The 25,091-nt window shown below is 37.3% G+C and overlaps 2 protein-coding genes across 2 annotated transcripts in view; both read right to left on the bottom strand.

The window, feature by feature from the left end:
* calcr (calcitonin receptor) overlaps positions 1–8,618 on the bottom strand; it is an 84,821-nt gene extending 76,203 nt beyond the window's left edge. Inside the window, exon 1 of the mRNA XM_079828297.1 lies at positions 8,341–8,618. The gene's annotated coding sequence lies outside the window, so the exon portion shown is untranslated. The remainder of the gene's footprint in view (positions 1–8,340) is intronic.
* An 11,300-nt stretch (positions 8,619–19,918) lies between these two features.
* Positions 19,919–25,039, bottom strand: tfpi2 (tissue factor pathway inhibitor 2). The gene is made up of 5 exons (XM_079828514.1): positions 24,845–25,039; positions 24,533–24,703; positions 21,825–22,004; positions 21,189–21,365; positions 19,919–21,099 (listed from the first exon to the last, which is right to left on the bottom strand). Exons 1-5 carry the CDS (start codon positions 24,918–24,920, stop codon positions 21,002–21,004), a joined length of 702 nt encoding a protein of 233 aa, XP_079684640.1. The 5' UTR covers positions 24,921–25,039; the 3' UTR covers positions 19,919–21,001.
* Positions 25,040–25,091: the final 52 nt, after the last annotated feature.

Here is a 25,091-nt window from a genome sequence, read left to right as displayed (position 1 = left end):
TCTAGGGGGCTGTCTATATGAGTGAGGGGAAAATGGGACTGTTGGCAGGAATCTATAGGAAACTGCATGTTCATTATTCCTTTGCTGGCTCATGTAAATCCGTTTACAAGCCAAGCTTTTATTTATTTATTTTTATCATATATTCAATCAAAGAAGCCAATGCAATTTGGGATCCTTCCGTCATAGGGGGTATTTTTTATACTTAGTTTATCAGATAAATCAAATGCATCTTGTTCATCCACACACATGTACGTGAACTTTACTCCACCCAAATGGATGAGACAGATGGAAGGGGCAACCAAAAAATGGGTTGCCATATAAGAGCATTAAACAGAAAATGTTGCTGTCCGGCATGAGAAACATCAACAATACTTTTGGATATACACTATATTGCCAAACGTTTTGGGATGTCTGCCTAAACATGCACATGAACTTTAATGACATCCCATTCTTAATTTAGGGTTTAATATTTGCAGCTATAACAGCTTCAACTCTTCTGGGAAGGCTTTCCACAAGGTTTAGGAGTGTGTTTATGGGAATTTTTGACCATTCTCCTAGAAACGTATTTGTGAGTTCAGGCACTGATGTTGGACGAGAAGGCCTGGCTCGCAGTTTTTGCTCTAATTCATCCCAATTGTGTTTATCGGGTTGAGGTCAGGCCAGTCAAGTTCCTTCACACCAAACTCGCTCATCCATGTCTTTATGGGCCTTGCTTTGTGCACTGGTGCGCAGTCATGTTGGTACAGGAAGGGGCCATCCCCAAACTGTTCCCACAAAGTTGGGAGCATGAAATTGTCCAAAATGTCTTGGTATGATGAAGCATTCATTAAGAGTTCCTTTCACTGGAACTAAGGGGCCAAGCCCAACCCCTGAAAAACAACCCCTATACCATAATCCACCCTCCACCAAACTTCACACTTGGCACAATGCAGTCAGGCAAGTACCGTTCTCCTGGCAACTGCCAAAACCAGACTCGTCCATCGGATTGCCAGACAGAGAAGGGTTATTGGTCACTACAGAGAACACGTCTCCACTGCTCTAGAGTCCAGTGGTGGCGTGCTTTACCCCACTGCATCCCCCGCTTTGCATTGCACTTGGTGATGTAAGGCTTGGATGCAGCTGCTTGGCCATGGAAACCCATTCCATTAAGCTCTACACACTGTTCTTGAGCTAATCTGAAGGCCACACAAAGTTAGGAGGTCTGTAGCTATTTATTCTGCCTGGTGAGACAGATGCATTTTTTGAATGGACCAGATACATCAGTGTCTTGTGCATGCATATGTACAAGCCTTCAAATTGTTCAGTTTAAAGGTAAAACACTGTTTTTGCGCAGTGGTTGATTGACAAGTGACTTGTACGAATTATCATTTACATTATTAATATGATGAGATCACATGCATTTTTGACCGGATCGTAAAACATTTTGGAGCCCATTTACCTGACCACTTAAAGGGATAGTTGACCCAAAAAAGACCAGACAGTTGACGGTAGCCATCCATAGTGTTTTTTTTCTACTCTGGACGTCAATGACTACCGTCAACTGTTTGGTAAAATATCTTATTTTGTGTTCAACAGAAGAAAGAAACTCATACAGGTTTGCATGGGTGTCGGAAGCAAAAAAAAAATGTGGGTGGGTCCTCTCCCAGAAATTTTTTACTGGAGTAGTACTTACATTAAGAACAAATATATCTCCTTGTTTAACACACGTCTGGTTGGGCCAGACAAATTTAAGGAAAACACAGAATCGCTTATAGCGGCAAGACGCATGGCATCAAATTTCGCAAAATCGACCCGAGATTTTGAATCCGCCTTTTGCCGAACTCGCTCTACTCCAGATCGGATCACATATCAGATCGGAAAGGTATTTATTTTCAATAAAAATGAAGAAAATATTAGAAAAGTGAAAATAAAGCATCTATCCTGTTTAATAATAACTGTTTATCAGTTAGGGTAATGACAAAAAAAAAATTGGGGGGTAAACTAGCCCTTTAATATCGGATGACCAAAGATAGCCTGTTAACTGTCAGAGGCCCGGTGGCGGGATACTTGGAGCACTTTCTATTCCCTATCAAGAATTTTAGTAATCATCATAAATTAGGTATCACTTGAAAGCTTGAACACTTAACCGTGTGAAAACCATTTTAAAATTAAACTCTGTGTTACCAAGGAAAAGGAACTTTAAAACGTTTTAGTGGGCTCAATTAGATTTTTATATCAACTTCAAATTTGGAACACAAGTTTGGTTATATACATATTGCTTTGGATATCTAGAAGATATTTAGATATCTAAAATAAAAAAGGTTTAATTCAGTGCTTTACAGTAAATAAATGTTGTTGTTTTTTACGCTTATATATTTTTTGAAGTGCTTTCACTTCTGCAGTAATCTGAGTGTCTTCTTTAAAAATAGACCTTAGGTCTGTATTCCAAAGCATTCATGAATTACAACCATTTAAGTTCAGATCTATGCTCAAAAAGGTATAGGTGACAATTGACATATCAGGGATTAGTCCCCCAATGCTATCATGATCAGCCCAGAATTATTTCATAAGTGTCATTATTTCATGCATTTAGTCCTAAAACGAAATGTTTCTCCTTTCTCCCAGTCACATACAATATGAAAAAAAAGGCTTACAGTTGGTTTTTTTTATGGCTACAGATATAGTTTACATATATAATTTAATTAATTAATTCATGCATTCCTTAATTTATTTAACGTTTCACCCTTATGCAGGAATATGTACATCGAATGAAATATATAAATGATGTAAGTATGTTATGTCTATACTTAATACAGTCAATCCGGTTCATATGCTTTTTACCACATGGATTATATAAATCATTTTTAGTTTTTATCAACAGCCAACTATGAGGTTAAATATAAAGCCTGCACAGCTGTGTCTGTCTGTGCCTGCTGAGAAAATGTGCTGCTTGTTCTCCAGAGAGTCTTAACACAACTGGCAGCAAAGCAACGAAGGAAGAGCTTTAAACAAGTGGGTACAAATTCTGAATTGCCCCACTTTTGATAAATTAGTGTGTGCAGTAGATAGGGGGAAAAAAGCATTTTTGCTCAATCATCTGTAGGTATTTTTAGCTAATTCCTGTCAATCTCAGACGTAAACAATAAGCTTAACTATGTTGTCCTGTTTTGAGTAAAATTAAAACTGATTAAATATTTCTTCATCTGTCAATCGTATGATATTCTGATTATGTAAAGACTAAAATTCCTATTCAGACACTATAAATACGCGGTCCTCTGTTTTTCCACACTGAGAATAGAGAAGCCAGAAAAAGTTTTGATCACCACATGAAAAGACTTCCTCTGTCTCGAGTCTGTGACTTGGCATTGAAAATGACGCTTGGAAATGTTTGATTCGCAGTTTTAAATTACTTGTGTATGTGGTGAGCAGTGTCTGGTGTTTGTCAGCCTCGTTAAACACGATCCTGGAATTAATAAATGTAATTTATAAATAGAATTATAGAAATATAAGATAATGAAGAATAAACAAAGACATTTTTATTTGGGAGAGGTACGAATGTGCTAGGCTGACACAAATGTAACTCAGAATATCTCAAAATAAGTATTTTCTTATACTGCTTATGAAATTATTAAAAAAAACTTTGATAAACTGTCCAGTATGTTTTAGTACATCGTTGTCGTGTAAACATACCCTTCATTTTAGTGAAACCTATGGAAGCTTGTTTCTGCCACGGAATAAAAAAATACATAAGGCAATTGCGACTTTTTATCTTACAAATCTGACTTTTCCCGCCGTTTACATCTTGCAATTCTGACTTTCGAGTCACAATTTTTGACAAATTTTGACTTTTTCTCAGAATTGTGAGACCTAAACTTGCAATTGAGTTATAAAGTTTGAATAGAAAGATATAAACTGAGGGAAAAAAGTCAGAATTGTGAGATAAAAAGGTCGAAATTAAAAAAAAGCAATCATAGAAACCATCTGCTTTAGGCCTATGTGAAGGTACTAACATTTCAAACATAAATAGTAGCTCAAGACAAGTCGTACATATGTTAGAGAGAGGAAGAAATGTCTTGGGGGCAGCATGTTCCTACTCGCATAACATTTTTATGTAGCCTAAGGAATTAATTTGGATTTACAAGGGAAGAGCTTTTCACATACACAATTAATTAACCAAAATATATTTTTGTGTGTTGGTTATTTATGAACATCAACGCGAATTACAAACGCTCAAATGATCAGTGGTTGCTCATTTTCTCAAACAAACGTATTCCGTTGCCTGCCAGACCTGTCAGTCATTGCAAACCAATTCAACCTCACATAAAAGCTTTATAGAGTCCATTACACAACACATATGGCAGCCTGACAGTGTCTCCACTGAGACTGCAGACAGTTCAATATGCTTGTCCCATATTATGTCCCATCTAAGCATGACCATTTGAGAGAACATTACTGAAGTATTTTTCTGCAGTCAAGCACCATAGCATTTTTTTATTTTTCCAACAGTGTCCAAAATGATGAAGATGAAACCATATAGAATGAAGAGATAGTTCATCATTTAGCTACTTAACATGTATGACTATAGATATGCAGATACATTTTTGCCATAACCTAATCTAAATAGCTTTTGTAAATCAAAATTTATATTAACATCATAAATATATAGTTTAATATACAGTAGCATGCCAAGAACAAGAACTTGTCATGCTGATCCTGTATGATGTCCAAACCTCAGCAACGGAGCTGCAAAACACTTTGACAAACTACCTCACATTCTCGAGAAAGCAATTACGATTGTTCTGCGTATTTAAGAACTTTAGCAAAGCAATCACGAAACGCCACTGACGCAAAGGCAGTGAATTGAGCAGACAGGCCCATGTGATGCCAAACACTCCCATTACACAGAGAAAGAGCGCAAGAAAGAAAGAGCGAAAGAAAGAAAGAAAGAAAGAAAGAAAGAAAGAAAGAGAGAGAGCTCCTAACCAACCATGCATTGCCTGCTGTCAACCTCTGCTTGCCTGTCGGCCTGCCTACCGGTGAGCTGAGAGCCACTCAAGGAAATAGAGAAAACCAAATAGGCTGCAAATGAGAACAGGCAGTGAAGACCACCAGAACGAAAATGAAGTAAGATTGCATTAACCGAATTTAGCACATAACATTGGTGAAGATGAGAGTGGAAAAAAATCGAATTAACTGTGGACATAGTTCTGACAAAAAGGACAAGCTTATTGTGAGGCTTAATTTAGAAACCATCTTTATCCAACAGACAGAGAAAAAGGGTGCCAAAATTGTACCTTTAGGGGTACAACAGCTTATCACTGGGCCAGTATCCTTAAAAGGACATCTTTGTAACGTTTTTACCACAAAAAGGTTCATAGTAGTATACCTAAGGTACTCTAGGGTACTAATATGCACCTTTTAGGAGTAAAACAAGATGTCCTTTTAAGGATACTGGCCCAGTGATACGCTGTTGTACCCCTAAAGGTACAATTTTGACACCCTTTATCTCTGTGTGAACGAGCACAATTTTGTAAGGACCCATTTCTGAGTTACTCAAATTCTCATGCATAAAAAAAGAACATTTTCTCATTCACGCCCAAGTGCTTATGAGAACGAGCGTGTCTACTGTTCATGTGATATGCTTTATTTAAAAATACTAAAAACAATTCAGTTTAAACAAGCATGATAATTAATATCCGAGTGAAAAAATCCCTTCCATTAAATTAACATAATCATGATAAATAAGGCATGGAACAGTACTCATGAATATTTATAATATATTGTGAGAAAGACAAACTCAAGAGACACCGATCAGTGTAGAATACATTACTAAGATTTGTTTTAATACTGTAAAATATTATTACAATGTAACATAACTATTTTTTTCTTTTAATTCATTTTGAAATGTAATTTATTCATCTGGTGGCAAAGCTGAATTTGGAGACATATCTCATCAAATAAAAAAAACTATGTGCTTAATATTTTTTCAGGATTCTTTTATTAATAGAAAATTTTCAATAAATCTTTTGTAACACAAATGACTTTACTGTCACTTGACCCTTTTAAAGCTTCCTTCCTTAACCAAAAGTATATTTCTTTTCTGAAAATTTTTTTACTAACCCTAAACTTTAGTGTACACATTTGCATAATTCTTTAAATGTTTAGTATTCAAAATGTCCAAAAACACACCTAGCAGTCTTCTAAATGCCTCTCTGTAGTAGACGGCTCTAGATCGCTGTATGGCACATGATTGTACTTTAGCTCCACCTACTGATACAGTGCATTACACCTCATGTGAGACTGTCTAGAACAAGTATGAATGAACATAAGCCTGCCTGTGCATTGCAAACTTGCCCAAATTAAATCAAAATCTACTTGATCGAACAGCATTCAACCTTTTAAAGGGATAGTTCCCCGTTTCATCATTCATGCACCCTCATGTTGTTCCAAACTTGTATGAGTTTCTTTCTTCTGTTGAACACAAAAAAAGATATTTTAAAGAATGTAGCCATTGACTTCCATAGTATTTTTTTCCCCCCAATGGAAGTCAATGGGTGACGTCAACTGTCTGGTTTCCAACATTCTTCAAAATATATATATTTTGTGTTCAACAGAAGAAAGAAACTCATACAAGTTTGGAACAACTTGAGAGTGAATAAGAGCGAACTATCCCTTTAAGGAGATTATTCAACAGAAATCTATAATCATATTCAGGTACATTATTTATTCTTGATCTAAATCATCAAATGACTACTTGAGAAAAAGGCTAATCTACATCCTACATGAAGAGCGCATTAAAATGCGTGTTTTGTATAATAATAATCCACAATCGATGTTCATAACTGAATGCAAATGACAGATAATGGGTTTAGTTTTCAAGCTCTGCAATTCATTATAAAATATACTTCACGTTCAAAGGGAAGTATATTCAGTTTCTTCTCTTGCATAGTACTATAAAATCCAAAATCTGCTTATGCTTAGCCATGGTCAGTATCAACTGTAAAAAAAAAGGCTTAAATTATACAACAATAGATGCCGTAGTCAAGTAGATTATTACTCTTCTACTCTACAAAAGCCTTTTAGGTCTGTGGCAAGTATCGTTTTTCTGGTAGATTACCTTCGCATAACAAATTAAAGCACTGCAGACATGTAGACATGGCCTAGGACAGTCCCAAACACACTAATGAATAATGCATGAGCTTTTAGCTGAATTAGGAGCAGAGCTCAACAAGTGAATGTCCATGACCCCGTGAACTGGGACTAGTCCTACATTAACATGGTTGTTTTCACTCTCTATGGTGATTCACATTCGTGTTTGGTTTCCTTGTTTTCTTGTGTGTGATGAACTTGTTGTCAGGCTGATCAGAAAGGAAACCCGCAAGCGGTCAGTATCTAAAATCACACTTCTGTCCATATCTAGCTCTACGCCTCTGCTCTCAGGCCGAATCAAATAATGCATTTTGTACTATTTGATTACAGGTCGAAAATCCCTCATTTCTGCAAAGAAAAAGCCTTGCTGCTTTGTGTCTTTAGTACTTTCAGTGCTATCTGACATTTAACTTTAGCATGCATTGTTAATAAAAAGATCACGCATTCTTTTAAAAGACCTTTATAATGACATCAAATTACTTTATAATGGAACTGTAAAAACAGCATCTCCAATGGTTTGTTTCATCATTCTTTTAGCTTTCCCAGTTGCATCTCTTAATCCTATCATTGGAACACACAGTGGCGAATCCAATTTAATCCTCCTGCCATAAAGGAGACAGAAACCTAGTAGCTCTGCTTCCTGTATATGGTTTATATAACGAGCCAATGTTCTACACAAAAGATGAGACGGTGTGGTTATCATATTCATAACCAAAGGAACTTTAACTAGACCATCTACGCAGCATTTATCACTGTCAGTTTCCCTGTCACTATCTGTCACTATCAAACTGGATACCTCACATTTCAAATACTATATTTATAAAACAGATATTTTCATGCTGTCATGTGCACTATTATGATATAATTGCTAAGGTAATAAAAGAGCTCAACTCATGTTTTCAAATGACTTTAAGTTCAGTCAGTAGGAAATTATTAATTTCCTTTTTCCCCCTGCTTATTTATATTGGTAAACATGCTGTTTAGCTATATTGTGCACATTTAAAAGCATTCCCTTTTATTTTTATTCTCCATATTTTTGTACACATTTTACAACTAGGCAAACATCAATGTTAAGGACCACATATAAGCAGAAACCAAATCATGCAATACAAATGGAATTTTTGGATGTAGGCAATATATAATTTTTGGATATAAATGAGGCAATAGAGCGCCACAGTTTTGAATCCTATCATAATGAAATGTACATCTTACCTTTATGTGGATGAGAATGTAAATCCTGTGCGTACTTCACTTTCTCACACTGGGTTTCTCAAACTGAATTCCATCGTCTGGGACTAAAAAATAAGTGATGCTCTTACTGCATCTTGTGTTTTATCTCCGTCTGAGGAGAAAATCCACTCGTTAAAAAGACGTGTGATCAGAAACGTCACTGTTTTACATATTTTTTTTATTTTTTATGAGCGGAGACGTTGTTTCAGTTCAGCAGCCGGTAATCCAAGTGCATCTAACTGCCCCTCATCTCATCTCGCGCCGAGCATGTGGAGCGTGTGGGCTCCTCCTCGAATTACTGACAGCGGGCTCCATCACGCTCAAAGACACATTTAGGCTGTGTTTCAAACCCTAGTGAGCTGCCTTCCTAGACAGCATTTTGAGCCCCATGGGCTGTTCATCAAAGAATGTTGAAAAAATAAAATGTATGACGGTTTACACAAAAATATGGAGCAGCACCTATAGGCTACATTCCTAGAATCGTTTCGAAGCTATTAGCATATAGTCGCATTGTGTGAGAATTATTTGGGGGCTTTTCTGTTTGAGTTTCTGAAGTTTTTGATATCTTTGTGAGACACTTTTTAAAGAAAAGCGTGATTGATTGATCTTGTGATTTGTCAGTGCACTGTCCGAAACCGATCTTGACGGACAACTCTCTGTAATGTTGCTATGGTTACTTCCCGAGAAGTACGCGACTTCTATTCCATCTGTGAACATTTTGAAACGTAGTTAGTTGAAACAAATATAGACTATAATTAGGTAAACGAATAAATACCCATGAAAGGATAGTTCACCTAAAATGGAACACTGTCATTAATGACTCACCCTCATGTCCCATAAATTATAACCCATAAGACTTTCATCTTCTGAACACAAATGAAGATCAATTTGATGAAAGAGACCTTTCTGTCCCTCCGTTGACAGCTATGCAACACTTTGACGCTTCAAAAAGTTCATAAAGAGATCATAAAACTAATCCATATGGATTAAGCGGTTTCGTCCAAATATTCTGAAGAGACTTGATCTCTTGATGAACAGATTTAGGCTTTTATTCACACAGGTAAACGGAAGCTCAAACATGTTCGCTTCTGCAAGAACCAATGAGGTTAATTCTCGTGTTGCGCAGCACATTTGAGCTTCCACAAGAACCAATGAGGTTCATTCTCGTGTTACGCATCACGTTTCAGGTTCTGCAAGAACCAATGAGGTTGATTCTCGTGTTGTGCAGCACGTTTCAGGTTCTGCAAGAACCAATGAGGTTCATTCTCGTGTTGTGCAGCACGTTTCAGGTTCTGCAAGAACCAATGAGGTTCATTCTCGTGTTCCGCAGCACGTTTGAGCTTACACAAGAACCAATGAGGTTCATTCTTGTGTTACACATCACCTTTGAGGTTCTGCAAGAACCAATGAGGTTCATTTTTGTGTTCCGCAGCACGTTTCCGGTTCTGCAAGAACCAATGAGGTTCATTCTTGTGTTCCGCAGCACGTTTGAAGTTGTATAAAATACTTTTCTCAAAAGTTACCCTGCTGTATTACATCTGCTGCCTTTTCACTCTTTCTGCTATTTCTACAGTATAATACATCACTCTCTGAGGACATTTTACCTGCAGCTTTTTAATTACTTAATTTTTAATCAAAACTATCTTCTAGTTTATTTTCACACATATTGTGTTGCTTACATTCATTTGTAAATAACTTATGTTCAATATATATTTTTAATCATCATACACTTTGAAACCATGACACATTTCCCTGAGAGGCGGAGGTAAGGTTAAATAATAGCATGTCTCATGAATATGATGCTTATTAAAAAAAGCATAATGATCATAATACAATGGCCATCAGCAGTTCTCAGTTCTTGATTGTTTTGATCATTTCTTTTGGATGATTGGTTTAGCTACATGTTTACAGGAAAATAAAAAATCCCTTTGGTTTGTCTGCCATCTCTTTCTCACCAGCATATTTCTCATGAGGTCTGATACCATCTCTCACAGTCGTGAACTGAGAAAGTTTAAAGGTTCTGCCTTAGTTCAAGGAGCCGGAAAATTTATGTCAAACTTTGAATGTGCAGCGAGATTCAAAATGATGATAAAGGAAAGAATAAGCAGAAAATTTGAGGGAAAAAAAACCAATCCTGCTGTGATGTTCGTGAAGCTATAATGCTGATTTTGACAACCTTTTAATCCACATTATTACATCAAGACATCCCAGGTGAATAGCATAAAACATTACTGATTACATTAAATTGTATTACAAGTTTTCTGAAATGTTATGTTCAAATATGCAAATTATATCTAATTAAAGATGCACTCATTTGCATACATTTCTAGACCAAAAATCTGAACATTGGATAAAGCCTGCTTTTGACACATTGGAGTCAAAGATTTTTTTACTGAGGGGATTTGGGATTTCTCTTTTTATCACTCCATAAATCATAAAATACTGTCAACAACCAGACATTGTTTTTATAAACACCCCACTGTAAAAAACTTTTAGACTATAGATGTATGTAAAAAACTGTAAAGTGCTACTGAAGTGGAGATTTCTGAAACTCATTTTGAGAAAACGGCCTTGTACTGTAATTGAAATCTACAGATGCAAATAGATAAAGTGCTATAAAAGATACACTTAAAAGTGTCTTTTGAATGTTTTCTTTCCACTAGTCTGAAAAACACTTTATGAAAGGTGTTAAAAAATTTACAGATGCGTGAAAATATTTTTTTTTGCCTGCAGTGTCTGAATATAACATCCTTTTAGTGATAAATAAAATATGTTTTTTTACCAACATTAGTTGAGCTCATAGATGTTTTAGTAGTTTGATATGGACAGCGCATTTGTCTTGTGTTGGCCGGTCTTTAAAGCATGGCTTTATTTCATATTTAGCAACAACGTACATGAACCAAACACTCTCTCTCCTTCTGATCCACCTCCTCACCCTTCTGTGCATAAATTCACACTCATACACACACACACTCACAGGAAAAGATTTGATAAGCATGAAGCAGCATATTTATGACGCATTAAAACTTTCAAAGGATGATATCTCTATGACTCAGAACTTCAGAAGGACTAAACGAGATTAAATGATTTCATGTCTGAGAGAGGTGTACCGATCCACATAATGACGTTTAGCTTTCAATTTGAATGTCCCTCTTGAAGTAATATATGCTTTTTTACATTTCCAACTTTCTTTAGTGTGTAATAATGCTGTTTGAGGAGCATGAAATAGGTCTGAAAAGTTGCAAAGCACAAAGTCACTTCAAAATGAGTTATTCTCTATATCAGTGCGCACTGTTTCTGAACTTCCTGAAACGCCTCCGTTGTAGTCTTGAGTTTTCTTCTGGGAATGAACATGTCACAATATTCCTCATTTAAATAATTCCCAGCCAAGGCATCCGCAAGGAAGGCAAGTAGTGCTCGCTGCAGAGCATAGTGACCTCCAGCTACAGCTCTTTGGAGCTCAAGGGTGGCGCTTAACCTGTTTAGGTGGAGGTTATGGGTAGGGTTAGGGTGTTAGGGGATGCAGCTCCACCCATCATGCCCACAGTAGGTCAAAAGAGGGGGAGCTGGAGCTCCAGAGGAGGGCCTGGAGGTAATGGCCACTCAAAAAAGGGGGCATGAGTTGCATTAGTATAGTGTGGTATATTTCCGAAACACACTCCTTGACCAATGACAGCACACTGAGCTAACCAATCAGAGCACATTGTGCTTTTCAGAAAGAGGGGCTTCATAGAGACAAGAACTAAACAGAGGCTGAATCCAAAAACGCCCCCTAAACCCTCATTCACTATTCCCTACGTTAGTCCACTAATACAGTCCACTTGAGTGAGTGAATGAAAACGAGTGCGTGAAGTCGGACAGCCTCTGTGTGTACATCGGCTGTACACTCGTTATTGCGGTGCAATGTGGGATTGAATGAGTGCACACAATAATGTCCACTATGGTTTCGGACACCACTACAAATGGCTGTCCCCTCAAATAGTGCCCTATTTGAGGGTATAGGGGGCGATTTCAGATTCAGCCAGAGCGTTACCAAGCTTGCTGGACTCGTATTAAAAACTGAAGCCAAAACGTCTCGATCGCCTCCAGGTGGTTGGTCCCAGTATAGGTCATAACCCCCGCCCCTCCATGTATTTTAATGGACGCGAGACAAACTAACAGTTTGTTTAGTTCATGATGAGTTCATCATTTAAGGGTTAAGTTCGTGATAGACAGCTGAGATTGACGGCTTCTCTGAGTGGAGTCGTCACTGAAGCCTTGTTTATACTCGACGAGTCCGCACAAGCGCGAGGGGACGCGTGGCAAAAATGGTGTCATCACGGATTGGGCGGTAGTGCGCGTTGAGTGCGCGAGACCCCATTTTGCAGAAGACACCCCAGTCTGCACAAGATGCCAGCGCCATATATTCGGACCTCCGGCGGCTTCACTTTTCTTCAGCGGAAGAGAATGAAGTCACGTCGTCCATATTTTTTTTTACGCTCTATGAGCGTTACTGACAGACTGGGAAGAGAGGAGCTGCAACAATGTCAAATATGTGAAAAAGCAAGCATGAAAACCAATTCTAGTAGACCCTAAATCACGAAAAAGGGCATAATAGGTCCCCTTTAATCATAACAATAGTTTCCCCCGTTCTAAATTGTTATCCTCTTTATTCGTTCAGAAGAGATGCTTTTCAAAGTACAGGCTGACCTCAGTTAAAGGTTAAACTCAGCAGGAAACACAAAGACAAGACGTCCTTATTTTTTCCTCACAGCAGCTATCAGAGCGGAACACCAGCCTGCTCATGCCTGAAAGAAAAGACAGAGAAACTGCGAGGGCCATACATGTCTCTCACACTCAGCGTCCAGTGTGTTATCATGAGATCACATCATACCTGTTTTAGAAGCAACTATGTTTCCCACTTAACAATGACAATTTCATTAGGATTGAGTATTTCTCTACAGCACAAAATCACAGTGGCCCGAGGAGATGTACTGTATCAGTGAGGTGGCAGTATATTACAAAACATTGTGTTATGGACCTCTCAGAGGAACATAATGTGATGATTGTTGATGTCTATTATTTCATCTGATTCTAATCCATTTGGATGTGTTGTCATATACACCACCCATGATATCATTCCTTTCTGGAGCCTTAAAAATGAGAAATCATAGTGTAGTCTCCATAACAAACCATTTGTGACAATTAGGCCGAGTGCTCGTCATCACGTCTAATGCATGCTCAGGCAAACTTGGCATGTACGTTGCAATTTGTCACGATGCCACCTTCACTCCCTGAAGCACTGAGCAAATGAGATACAGGCCGTGTTGTGTTTGAAGAACCCCAACAACCCAACAATAATTTCTCTTCACTCCATAAACTGCTCATCATGTATGGGAAATTATAGATAAAGATTGAGTCATTATCTTTTGTTATTATCAATGGTGTGAAGTAATGGCATTGTCATATTTCAGTTCCTCTTCCCGTTACTGAGCATTGAAAAACTGAGATTTGTTTTTACATTTAAACCCTTTACAATAAGGTTCTATTTGTTATCATTAGTTGTGTCATGAACATATGAATGGTAATATGTTTGGTCTTAGCAAACTAGATCTGCTACACCGATGCTGCTTTTCATTATTGCTTCTGCTGTTATTTCTGAGGCTGCTGCTGTTATTGCTGCTGATTTTTGCTGCTGCTGCTGTTGATTATTGCTGCTGCTGCTGCTTATGATGATTATTGTTGCTGCTGCTGTTATTGCTGCTGCTCTTGATTAGTGTTGCTGCTGCTGTTATTGCTGCTGCTCTTGATTAGTGTTGCTGCTGCTGTTATTGCTGCTGCTCTTGATTAGTGTTGCTGCTGCTGTTATTGCTGCTGCTCTTGATTAGTGTTGCTGCTGCTGCTATTGCTGCTGCTGCTGTTGATTATTGCTGCTGCTGCTGCTGTTATTGCTGCTGCTGTTGATTATTGTTGCTGCTGCTGTTATTGCTGCTGCTCTTGATTAGTGTTGCTGCTGCTGTTATTGCTGCTGCTGTTGATTATTGCTGTTATTGCTGCTGTTATTGCTGCTGCTGTTGATTATTGTTGCTGCTGCTGTTATTGCTGCTGCTCTTGATTAGTGTTGCTGCTGCTGTTATTGCTGCTGCTGTTGATTATTGTTGCTGCTGCTGTTGATCACTGCTACTGCTGTTGATTATTGCTGCTGTTATTACTGCTTCTGTTGATTATTGTTGCTGCTGCTGTTGATTATTGCTGCCGCGGTTGATTTTTGCTGCTGCTGTTGATTATTGCTGCTGCCGCTGCTGTTATTGCTGCTGCTGATTATTGTTGCTTCTGCTGTTATTGCTGCTGCTCTTGATTAGTGTTGCTGCTGCTGTTATTGCTGCTGCTGCTGCTGCTGTTGATTATTGTTGCTGCTGTTGTTGATCACTGCTGCTGCTGTTGATTATTGCTGCTGTTATTTCTGCTTCTGTTGATTATTGTTGCTGCTGCTGTTGATTATTGCTGCTGCTGTTGATTTTTGCTGCTGCTGCTCCTGTTGATTATTGCTGCTGCTGCTGTTGATTATTGCTGCTGCCGCTGCTGTTAATGCTGCTGCAGATTATTGTTTCTTCTGCTGTTATTGCTGCTGCTGTTGATTAGTGTTGCTGCTGCTGTTATTGCTGCTGCTGCTGTTGATTTGTGTTGCTGCTGCTGTTATTGCTGCTCCTGCTGCTGTTGATTATTGCTGCTGCCGCTGCTGTTATTGCTGCTGCTGATTATTGTTGCTTCTGCTGTTATTGCTGCTGCTCTTGATTAGTGTTGCTGCTGCTGTTATTGCTGCTGCTGCTGTTGATTATTGTTGCTGCTGTTGTTGATCACTGCTGCTGCTGTTGTTTATTGCTGCTGCTGTTGATCACTGCTGCTGCTGCCGCTGCTGTTATTGCTGCTGCTCTTGATTAGTGTTGCTGCTGCTGTTATTGCTGCTGCTGTTGTTGATTATTGCTGCTGCTGTTGATTATTGTTGCTGCTGTTGATTATTGCTGCTGCTGTTGATTATTACTGCTGTTATTGCTGCTGCTGTTGATTATTGCTGCTGCTGCTGCTGCTGTTGATTATTGTTGCTGATGCTGTTATTGCTGCTGCTGTTTTTTCTGTCATATATATATATATATATATATATATATATATATATATATATATATATATATATATATATTTTTTTTTTTTTTTTTTTTTTTTTTTTTAATTCAAAACAAGGCATCATGAAGCTTCGAATCGTTATGAATCAGTGAGCCGAATGATGATTCGGATCGCGTGTCAAACCGCCAAACTGCTGAAATTTGGCGATTCAAACCGCTGAATCGACTCGCTGATTCATAACGCTTCGAAGCTTCATGATGCCTTGTTTTGAAATCGTCATCACTATGTAAGTCGTTATTTAGGGTTTTTTTGCGCACAAAAACTATTGTCGCAGATTCATAAAGTTATTTTAGAACCACTGTAGTGAGATGTCTTTAGTACCTTTTAAGGGTCTTGAGAGTGAACCGTGCCATTGTGTCAATGGAGGCCTTTCAGAGCCATCAGATTTCAACTAAAATATCTTCATTTCTGTTCCGAAGAGGAACGGAGGTCTGACGGGTGTTGAACGACATGAGGGTAAGTAATTAATGACAGAATTTTCATTTTTGGGTGAACTAACCCTTTAACAAAGATGAATAAATACCATAAAAAATGTATTGCTTATTGTTATTTAATGAATCAACTAATAGGGCCTTGAGTGTTACCAATATTTTTTGAAGTTTAATATAAAATGAAGATTAAAATATTTATATTAAGATTAATTTAAATGTTGATTACTTTTTAATAAAATATATAATTTTTAGTGAATATATATTCCAAAAGTTGACTTTACTCTCATTACCCTTATTCTATCATAAGAAAGTCTTAATATTTAAGGATATACACATCTAAGGGTTTAAGTTCTTCAAATACTAAGACAAAAAAATACATTTTTGGTTTCTCAATAAAACTTTATTCAAAAAGAATTTGAAGTTTCAACAAATCAGTAACTTATGAAGTGTTCTGCATTGTTAAAAAAACGGTTATTGGGTTTTGCAGTCTCTGTGGAAAAACTGTCACTTTTAATTTAAATGTGTCACTGCAGAGAAATGAAAGTTCCAGACTTGTGATTTATAAAGCACACCTTTGCTGATTGACTGATTTGTGTTTTTATTTAATGGCAGTATCCTGCCACCTCTCAGCAATCCTACATAAAATATGACTTTATTAAGCCCCAAATTCAGTTGTGCTGCTGTGCAACCTGCTAAACCTGCTGAGAGCTAACAAATCTCTTTTTAGTATATAACTATTAACCTTTGCAGACATCAGCACATGACATGCAAACTCTGCAAAAGAGGTGAGATTGTAATCTAACTCCCATATATGAGTGACATGAATTCACAATGAGCCTGTATTTCTGGAAATTGTTATAGGAGGAAAAGCTGCAGCTTATCTATATAGGCTATAGTGCAATTATCACGGTAGTTAGAGTCTCTAACCTCAAGGATGTTGCATATTGAGTATTTACTGCATCAAGTAGATTTAGATAATTTCCCTCTTAGTAGCTACTACAATGTCTTACTCAGGCTAGGCAAAACAACACTTTATAAAATGCAATAGAAAAGAACAATGAAATACCATCCTTTTCATGCCAACTTAAAATATTGAGCTGCAGAAATGCTTATGAAAATGTAAATGTGTGTGTCTTCAACGATGTAAAAAATGTGCATAGCCTAAATAGTCTTTTATGAAGTGTCACACCAAAGGAATTTCTTGAGAGTTCGTGTAGCAGAGCATTACACTGCATGAATACAGAACTCCACCTTGTGGCTGTTTTAGCCAACTTTAATCTGAAGCCATTGACTGAGTTATGGCATGAGACTGACTAGTTAGTGAAACATTACGCTACCAAATTTGCTCATGATAAATTCAGCTTTATTGATCTTGACATACAATTACATTTTCTGTGTGACCGATGCATTAGGCAACATTATGTCTAGACTATTTATCTGTCCAAACAGGTTAATTACATGATAGATAAATACACTAGGGGGCGCTTTATACACTTTCAAACAAAAGTAATCATATAGGACATAATCATTTAGGATTAGTGTTGATGGGAATATTCAGTTTTGACAATTCATATTAGACAAAAATTGATAAAGAGACCCGTGTGATGTTAAATTCTAACAGCTAGGGGCTCGGAAAACACGGGACTGAGAAGTCATCCTCCATCACAGGTAAGTTGTCTTTGTATGATTTCCTGTGGTGGTAGGATTGATTGATTGATCCCATAGAAGGCAGAGATAGCCCTGGTGGTCCAGTCCAGGAAGATTTGTCTGTAAGGGTACTGTTTAAATGCACAGTTACCTGACAAATATTTTTTGAGTACTTCCTCCACATGAGGAAGACCCATTTAGATCTGCTCTGACGGGTAAAACATTTTGAGATAGCCCTCCAGTTAGGCCAAGAAGATTTGTCTGTACGGGTAATGTTTAAACGCACAGTTACCTCACAAATATTTTTAAAGTGAACCTGACTCTCCATTTTCTTTATGGTTATACTATATATATATATATATATATATATATATATATATATATATATATATATATATATATATATATATATATATATATATATATATATATATATATATATATATATATATATATATATATATATATATATATATATATTATTTTATTCACTTACGAATATTTTAATTCTATTTCTGTGTAAAGCACTTTGAATTGCCACTGTGTATGAAATGTGCTATACAAATAAACGTGCCTTGCCTTAAAGGGTTATTTCACCCAAAAATGAAAATTAGCCCATGATTTACTCACCCTCAAGTCATCCTAGGTGTATATGACATTCTTCTTTCAGGCGAATAAAATCGGAGTTATATTTAAAAAGTCCTGGTTCTTCCAAGCTTTATAATGGCAGTGAATTGTTGAAGTCCATAAAAGTGCATATATCCATCATATAACTGCTCCACACGGCTCCGGGGGGTTAATAAAGGCCTTCTGAAGCGAAGTGGTGCGTTTGTGTAAGAAAAATATCCATATTTAAAACTTTATAGACTAAAATAACTAACTTTCGCCGGATTGGCGTACACATCGATTTACGGAGAAAGAGTAACCCTTGATCCAACCCTTGAAGCATGCGTATTGACGAACGCAGAAGCAAAGAGCATAGAGCAAAACAAAACACTGGTCATGAATTAGAGTATAAAACAAGAATTTTTAAAGAGAAATGGATTTCGATATAAGAGAAGAGGTGCTTGAGTTTGTTGCCCAGCACTATCCACGAGAGGCGTCAATGCTTGCGATGCTTCTATACATTGCGTCAGGGGTTACTCTTTTTCTGTACGTCGAATTGCGTACAGCTTCGTTATTTTAGTCCATAAAGTTTTAAATATTACACAAACGTGCCACATCACTTCAGAAGGCCTTTATTAACCCCCCGGAGCCGTGTGGAGCAGTTATATGATGGATAGATACACTTTTATGGACTTCATAAACGAGACAACAATTCACTGCCATTATAATGCTTGGATTAGCCAGGACTTTTTTAATATAACTCCGATTTTATTCGCCTGAAAGAAGAATGTCATATACACCTAGGATGACTTGAGGGTGAGTAAATCATGGGCTAATTTTCATTTTTGGGTGAACAATCCCTTTAAGAACAAATTATATTGAACATACCGGTATATACTTTTATACATCTATCATCTATTACCAGCAGCCATATCACCCTGTAGCCCAAGACTGGTTTCCCACTGAAGCTAAGCAGGGTTGAGCCTGGTCAGTACCTGGATGGGAGACCAACTGGGAAAACTAGGTTGCTGCTGGTAGAGGTGTTAGTGAGGCCAGCAGGGGGCGCTCACCCTGTGGACTGTGTGGGTCATAACACCCCAGTATAGTGATTGGGACACTATACTGTAACAAGCACCGTCCTTCGGATGAGATGTTAAACAGAGATCCTGACTCGCTGTGGTCATTAAAAATCCCAGGATGTCCTTCGATAAAGAGTAGGGGTGTAATCCCAACATCATGGCCAAATTTGCCCATTGGCCCCTGTCCATCCTGGCCTCCTAATCATCCCATATATATATATATATATATATACGATTGGTATCATCACTCTGTCTCCTCTCCACCAATCAGCTGGTGTGTGGTGGGCGTTCTGGCGCAATATTGCTGCCGTCACATCATCCAGGTGGTGCTGCACATTGGTGGCGATTAAGGAGATTCCCCCCTTCTATGTAAAGCGATTTCAGTGCCTAGAAAAGCGCTATATAAATGTAACAAATTATTATTATTATTATTATTTATATGCAGTTTATCTCTAAGATGTGATAATACCGCATTTTGGAAATCAGAATGGATGTAGGCCTACAGATGATTGTGATCATTATGTGAGGGATGATGTGTTATTTATGGTAACATTGTTCATATGACAGATCAAACAACATGAATTGTCTTTAATAGGCATACTTCAAAAAGGACTAGAGAAATGATTGATGCAGATGAAAGACTCATAAACGCTTTATTGGTTACAAAGGCATGAGACACAGCGGGATTTGAATGAAATTTTATATAAAATGTAGGTATATATAATATATAAATTAATATAAAACACCCAGGCATTTCTCGAAGGCAACGTGGCGTTTTGCACAAAGAAAAACCCTACAGACCGCGACTATTTTCATTTTTCGTTCTTACCCTTGGAAGGTTAAGTGTCAGTTATGCTTTATCACTTAAAGGGTTAGTTCACCCAAAAATGAAAATAATGTAATTTATTACTCACCCTCATGCTGTTCCACACCCGCAAGACCTTCGTTCATCTTCGTAACACAAATTAAGATATTTTTGTTGAATGCCTGCATAGCCAGCAATGACATTTTCTCTCTCAAGATCCATTAATGTACTAAAACATATTTAAATCAGTTCATGTGAGTACAGTGGTTCAATATTAATATTATAAAGCGACGAGAATATTTTTGTTGCACCAAAAAAACTAAATAACGACTTATATAGTCACGCTGATTCGATACGCTCCGAAGCTTTATGAAGCAGTGTTTTTAAATCGGCCATCACTATACAAGTCTGTTTTGGCGCACAAAAAAATATTCTTGTCGCTTTATAATATTAATATTGAGCCACTGTACTCACATGGACTGATTTAAATATGTTTTAGTACATTAATGGATCTTGAGAGAGGAAAGGTCATTGCTGGCTATGCAGGCATTCAACAAAAATATCTTAATTTGTATTCCGAAGATTAACGAAGGTCTTGCGGGTGTGGAACAGCATGAGGGTGAGCCTAATAAATGACATTATTTTCATTTTTGGGTGAACTAACCCTTTAAACAGTGTTAGACTTATTATTGTAATAATACAAATAATTAAAAATTGTACATTCTTATTTTATTAAAAATAAAACATTACACAGGCATACAAATACATGAGAATATTAAACAAACTTCCATAAAAAAAACAATCAATATTTATACACAGAGTGAGATGTGTTTAAACTGCCGCCTTCAACTCCAAATACTGTAAAATCAGTGCAAACTTCTTCAGTAAAACAGTGAGAATGACTTCATGGACAATTATTTGGCCGACTTCTCCCTTGGTGGCTGAGCCTTTACACGTCTTAAGTACTGTTTAGAAACTCTTATTGCCTTTTTTGAGGACCTCCGTTTGCTCTCTGAGAACAACAAAACACATGGTTAGACATTGAAAATAATGCTGTCGTATTGATAATGACTTTCTCATATTAACTGCAAACAAACCTACCGTTTTGAACACAAACATCCATGCAGCTTTGTTTGGAGATGAAGTTATTGTTGCTTCCTCCGCATCCCGTGTATATGAACTCCTCGCATGTTTTTGTAGCGGCGTTGTAGTAATACCTTGGTATGGAAGCTGAGCATTTTCCTTCATCCAAAATACCTTGGCAAATCACAGGGATCGCTGAAAACACAAAACACAGCAGAAATGTTTCACTTTCGATCTCTGCATTTTCTAGGGACCTCAAAAGTGTGAGGTAAGCCAGACAAGAGACGGGAAACCATTTAGACATGAAGGCCATTAAACAAGCTTGTTGTGCTGATGATTTGAAAAAAAGGGAACAAAAATGTCTTAATGTGTTCCAATGAAGACGGTTAGGGTTGCAACAAGTACACAGGTCCCTTAATGTTCTGTTCTGTGTTCCGCTCATCAGTTTTATTAATGCCATTGACATTTCCTCGCCAAATGATTATCAAGGTCCAATGCTTTACTGCTGCTTTTTTTTCTGAAGATGGCAAAGCACTTACCCACAGTCTTGCCTTTGAATAAATGTTTTAATCTGCATTTTAAACATTTGATCTGATCTGCAAACGCTTCAATGAGACTTTTTAGAAATGCTACAGCTACAGTGTCTCGACTTACTTTTAGGAGGTTTGCAATACTCCATACATCTTTGAAGGTCTCCAAACTGGTTTTCATTGCCTTGGCAACCACCATAAGTGAAGGGTTCACACTGCATGGAGGTCATGTTGAAGAAATAACGCTTGAAGAGGCCTCGGCAGGGCCCCTCTTTCTTTTGAAAACGGCAGATCTGGGGGATTTCTGTGGTGCGCACAACAAAAGTGAGAATTTCACATCATTTGAACAAATTACTGAAGAGTGAACTTATGATCCTTTTAAACCATAACTGCCCCAGAACTCTCATTAAAAAAGCCCAGTTAAGATGCCAAGGGCCAGATTTACTAAACAGGGCAAAGCGTGAGAGCGCAATTCCATAAAAGCGCAGATGGGAGTGGAAAGATCTGCGTGTGATCTACTGTCTGAAGAACACAGACACAGCCGGATCATTTCCATAATGACCAGTGCAATCTACCTAGAGTGGTGGAAGTTAGCGTCTGGTTTATAACATAACAGCCCTTAATCCCGCCTTCGTGGACAAATTTGGGCACAAAGGTCTCAGGTGAGGATCCCCAATTTTTTTTTTTTAATAAATGTTATATCACCACCTTCGATAAAATAAATTCTATCAATTTATGCCTTTTTTGTGATCTTTGGGGTATTAATTAATTTATTTACCTCTAATAGTACCATATTTTTAATATAAAATGTGCTAATTTTTATGTTATATTTAATATTTCTTTAACTTCAGTAAAAAAAAAAAAACATATCAGCAAGTCCAGAGAGCTAAAACCTAAAAATGTGGTGATTGGTGACATCTGATCGTATTAATTCTTTTTTAAAGCTACAATATCAATAGCCACGAGATGGCAATAGAACTCAATGGCTGCATGTGGGCTGAACGCTGTAAACCAATGTTTTAACAACCTTTTTTTTTTAATTGCCCAGTTATTGGCTCATTTAATTCCTTTGTTTGTGTATGTGTGAGTGACTGTTTTTTATTTGATAAAAATAAAAAAATAAAACACTGTTATAAGCTCATTCAATGGCTTTAAATTCAATGCTTTTGTGGATGTGTGTGTTTGTGTGTGTGAGTGTTTGCCACATTGAGAATGTTGTATAGGTTCACTCCTTCATTTGTGTGTATGTATGATCGGCATTGTGTTGGATTTATTGATTTTTATTGGACAAATAATACAAAAATAAGCTCGGAATTACAGTTTTTCCCATTCATTCTTATGGGTGCCCATTTTTGTCCACGAAGGCGGGATTAAGGAGTTGTTGTTTTTTTCAAGCACTTAACATTGTAGAATCGAGTAAATTTTTTGTGTGTGTGTTCAGGTGGCAAACTTAGGAAAAGTAGCCATGTGTTGTACCGCTCAGATTAAGGAAAGTATATATTTTTTTTAATTAACAATTATTTTGCCCACATTTGCAAGTAGGGCTCGCTGCAGCCTGCAGTGGATATCCAACTCCGCCCACATCCAAGTGTGACGTCAGAAATCCCGCCCTGCAGCTAATTTCATTGGTTACAGTGACGGGTAGGTTTAGGGAGAAGAGTTTGGTGTAGGCAATCAGTACTTAATTCGTTACAGTGACGGGTAGGTTTAGGGAAAAGAGTTTGGTGTAGGCAATCAGTACTTAATTCGTTACAGTGACGGGTAGGTTTAGGGATCAGTGTTTGGTGTAGAGGCAGTCTCTACTGTGATTGATATGACCAATAAAATCGTAAAAATCGGCTGCAGGGCGGCAATGGCCTGGCCTCTGACGTCACACTTGGATGTGGGCCGGGTTGGACATCCACCGCAGGCTGCAGCGAGCCCCTTCTCCACATTTGTCCCCAAGAGGGCTTTAGGGTTTTAAACCACTAGATGGCACTTTTGATGATGCACGTGGAAATCCCTAATTTGATCTAATATTTGATGTTTTTTAAAATGTAGATTTATGTAGCAAATGAGAATCGATCAAACTAATGTCTATATTTTGAGACAAAGGTATTGTTAATGTTTTTCAGTTTTGCGCAAGGTAATTAAAGCAACAGTTTTTCAATAACAGAAAAATATGTAAAAGTATGGTATTTGGGGTAATATGCGCACCTGCTGTTGGGGCACAATTAACATGATAATAAACAGCTAATTTAAAAAAAATTCAATTTGTTGACATGGTTAGATTCAGATGGTAAATATTATATATTAAGTTGGGTGTCCACCTTATATATAGATAATCACCATATTTATAATGAATGATCCCATCATTTAAAAGAAATATTAATGATATCATATAATAAAATATCTTTATTTTTACTACTGTAAAGCTATATATATATATATATATATATATTTATAATTACATATTTAATGACAGTAGCCTATATTTTTTTTAAACAAAAATCAATTAATTTATTTATCAAAATAAACAGCAAATAATAGTATACATACTTTGCTAAAGTCATTGTTTTGAACACGTATTAACTTATTTTACATTTAGTATAAATACCTTTTGCCCCGTGGGGTAAAAGGCCCACCTTGCCACTTATAAGATGTTTAAACAAAACAAAAAAAATTATGATTTATTTTTTATACAAAATCTGTTGCTCCATCAATGTTTTTCTGCAATCACACACCATATGGAGGAAGTGAAAAGCACATTTTTCGGTAAACCCCGTTACCCTAAATCTGGCCCCATGTGTAGCCTATTGTTATTGCATTTGCGTATATTTATAATGAACGTACTTGGTATCTTGAAGCATGTTTTCTGACATTCCATAAACGACTTGAAGTTGTTGGCGTTTCCTCCACAGCCGCTATAGCTGAATACTTCACACTGTTGGGTGATTGTATTGTAGTAATAGCGCTGGATGTCGTCGTTGCACATTCCTTCTTCAATTTGCAACAGACAAACTTCTGTGAGGGGAATAAGTAAGGCAGTAAAAAAAAAAAAAAATTAATAAACAAGCTCACGTGCAACTGTTAAGCGTCAAGTTTCAACAACAGAGCTGTTTCGCCACTTTACTAGCCATTAAAAGAGCACAATGTTATCTTTACCTTTGGGTTGTAGTCCGACGACGGATTGCAGCAGAGCAACAATAAGCAAAACACCTCCAAGCAAATCACACGCCATTCTGATAGATTGCAGATTCTAAGATCGCGTGTATAGTCTTATATACTGTTGGCTACTGTTATGTTACTCGCCTGAAATGTTACTAACTTGACTTCTCCCAATCATTGCCTTATAAATGGAGAGTTTGTCGGGGGTGGAATTAGAAGGGCGGGCCTAGTCATTTCCATGACA

This window comes from Gobio gobio, assembly GCF_949357685.1.
Source record: "Gobio gobio genome assembly, chromosome: 11".
Lineage (NCBI taxonomy): Eukaryota > Metazoa > Chordata > Actinopteri > Cypriniformes > Gobionidae > Gobio > Gobio gobio.
The sequence above is the reverse complement of the archived record's forward strand: the minus strand, read 5'-3'. Positions and strand labels throughout refer to the sequence as shown.